Source organism: Rhincodon typus, chromosome 48, assembly GCF_021869965.1.
Source record: "Rhincodon typus isolate 14 chromosome 48, sRhiTyp1.1, whole genome shotgun sequence".
Taxonomy (NCBI): Eukaryota; Metazoa; Chordata; class Chondrichthyes; order Orectolobiformes; family Rhincodontidae; genus Rhincodon; species Rhincodon typus.
This window is the reverse complement of record NC_063379.1, coordinates 4,724,171-4,726,188: the sequence shown is the minus strand read 5'-3', so window position 1 is coordinate 4,726,188 and position 2,018 is coordinate 4,724,171. Positions and strand designations below refer to the sequence as shown.

The 2,018-nt window shown below is 44.5% G+C and overlaps 1 protein-coding gene across 12 annotated transcripts in view; it reads left to right on the top strand.

Annotated features, from left to right (window-relative positions):
* Positions 1-2,018, top strand: part of LOC125488063 — a 35,679-nt gene that overhangs the window by 22,141 nt on the left and 11,520 nt on the right. For 6 of the 12 annotated variants that reach the window (XM_048620887.1, XM_048620883.1, XM_048620891.1 and 3 more), the window contains one exon: positions 1,175-1,216. The exons of the other annotated variants lie outside the window; for them this stretch is intronic. In XM_048620887.1, coding sequence (XP_048476844.1) covers positions 1,175-1,216 — 42 coding nt within the window. The remainder of the gene's footprint in view (positions 1-1,174; positions 1,217-2,018) is intronic. 12 annotated transcript variants of the gene reach the window in all.

Here is a 2,018-nt window from a genome sequence, read left to right as displayed (position 1 = left end):
CTGCCTCTGTGCTGACCCAGCGCTGGCGCAGCGCTGCCTCTGTGCTGACCCAGCGCTGACGCAGCGCTGACCCAGCGACGGTGCAGCGCTCCCTCTGCGCTGCCCCCGTGACGGTGAGGTCTCCGTGCACTGACTCCTGAGGGTGCAGCAAACCTCTGGACTTATCCCCCTGAATGTCTTTTGGCAGTGTAGTTCTCCCTGACAGTGCAGCACTCCTGCTATTCTGCCGCCATCTATGCTCGGGGAATTGTTGGTGTCTGTAATCGAGGATAGGGTAATTCATCACCTCAAAAAATTTTAGTTAATCAGGGAGTATCAGCATAGATTCATGAAGGGTGTGTTATTGCTGACAAACATCATAGTTTGTTGAAAGTGTGACAAAAGTGGTGGACAGAGGTAAGACAATGGATGTTGTTCAAATTAACTTCCAGATCACTTTTGATAAAGTCCCATACAGGAGACTGTCAGCAAAGGTTGGAGCCCACAGAATTGAGGGCAAATTACTGATGTGTATAGGAAACTGGTTGATTGTCAGGAAACGGAGTTGCAATGATGAGTAAGTAATCAAATTTGCAGGACATGACTAGTGGTGTCTCGCAGGGATTTGTGTGTGGCCTCAGTTATTCACAATGTTCATTCTCAACTTGGATAATGGCATTAAAGGTCAAATATCCAAATTTGCTGATGTCACAAAATTGGACAGTATTGTGGACAGTGCTGACAACAGCTTAAAATTATAACAGATATTGATAGATTAGGTGAATGAGTGAAATTGTTGGAGTCTATAATCAAAGATAGTATAACTCATCACCTCAAAAAATTTCAGTTAACCAGGGAGTGTTGGCATAGATTCACGAAGGGTATATTATTGCTGACTAACATCGCAGAGTTGTTGAAGAGTGACAAAAGTAGTGGACAGCGGTAAGGCAATGGATATTGTTCATGTGGACTTTCAGATTGCTTTTGATAAAGTCCCAGTGTGTATTTTGCATAATAATGAATGTGCGCAGGAATTTCCCATGTTAACAGTTAACCCTTTACTTAGTGAATATGACTGGCAGGTTACACTATTATCTCTGTGTCCCAAATAACAAATCCTTAGTAAATTAATTCCAATGTTCTTTGGCAACAGTGACATTGCTAACATCCAAATGTTTTGGTGATTTCTTTATAGACAGGGTCAAGGTTAGGACTTGACAGGAGGAGTTTAAGTCAGGTGAGTGAGAAAAGGCTTTGCTAACACAAAGTAGACTCATTTTCTTTCTGAACATGTTCATTTCTCACAATGAGGTTTGAGGGATCTTGCTGTGTACAATTTGGCCGTTGATTTTCCCGACATGATGACAAGAAGTACACACTGCAAGGAGTCAGACAGTCCCTTTTAATATCTAAGTTGACAGTGACACCACTGACATTGTAGCTCTCCCTTAGTTGTGCCTCCTAAAATAGTGTAACCCTCTCATAATGGACCCCTGTGTGCTGCCATTTCTACCCCCTAATGGTGCTTTGCTCCCTCAGCTCTGACCCCCACAAATGGTGCAGTTTTTGCTCAGTAATGGCCCTTTGACAGGTTTGTATGCCTTCACTAATGAACCTTTGCCAGTGCAGCACCTATTGCTGCCTGAAAATGCTGCATTCCCCGGTACTACTACTACAGTAATATAGAAATCTGTTAGTACTGACCATCCGACAGGTGTAACTCTCTTTCAGTATTGTTTCTTGGACAATGCAGCACTGTGTCAGTACTCAAATTCCTACAAGCCAGCACACCCTCAGTACTAACCCTCCAACAGTGTAGCACTCCCTCTATACTCCAACAGTGGAACGCTTCCTCAGCCCTGACTCTCTGACAGTTCAGCTCTCTTTCAGTATGGAACCTACAAAAGTGCAGCTTTCCCTCAGTACTGACCCTTCAACAGTGTAGCATTCCCTCAGTACTGATGCTCCAAAAGTGCAGCAATTCCTCAGCTCACCCTCCGACAGTGCGGCGCTCCCTCGGCACGGACCCTCCGACAGTG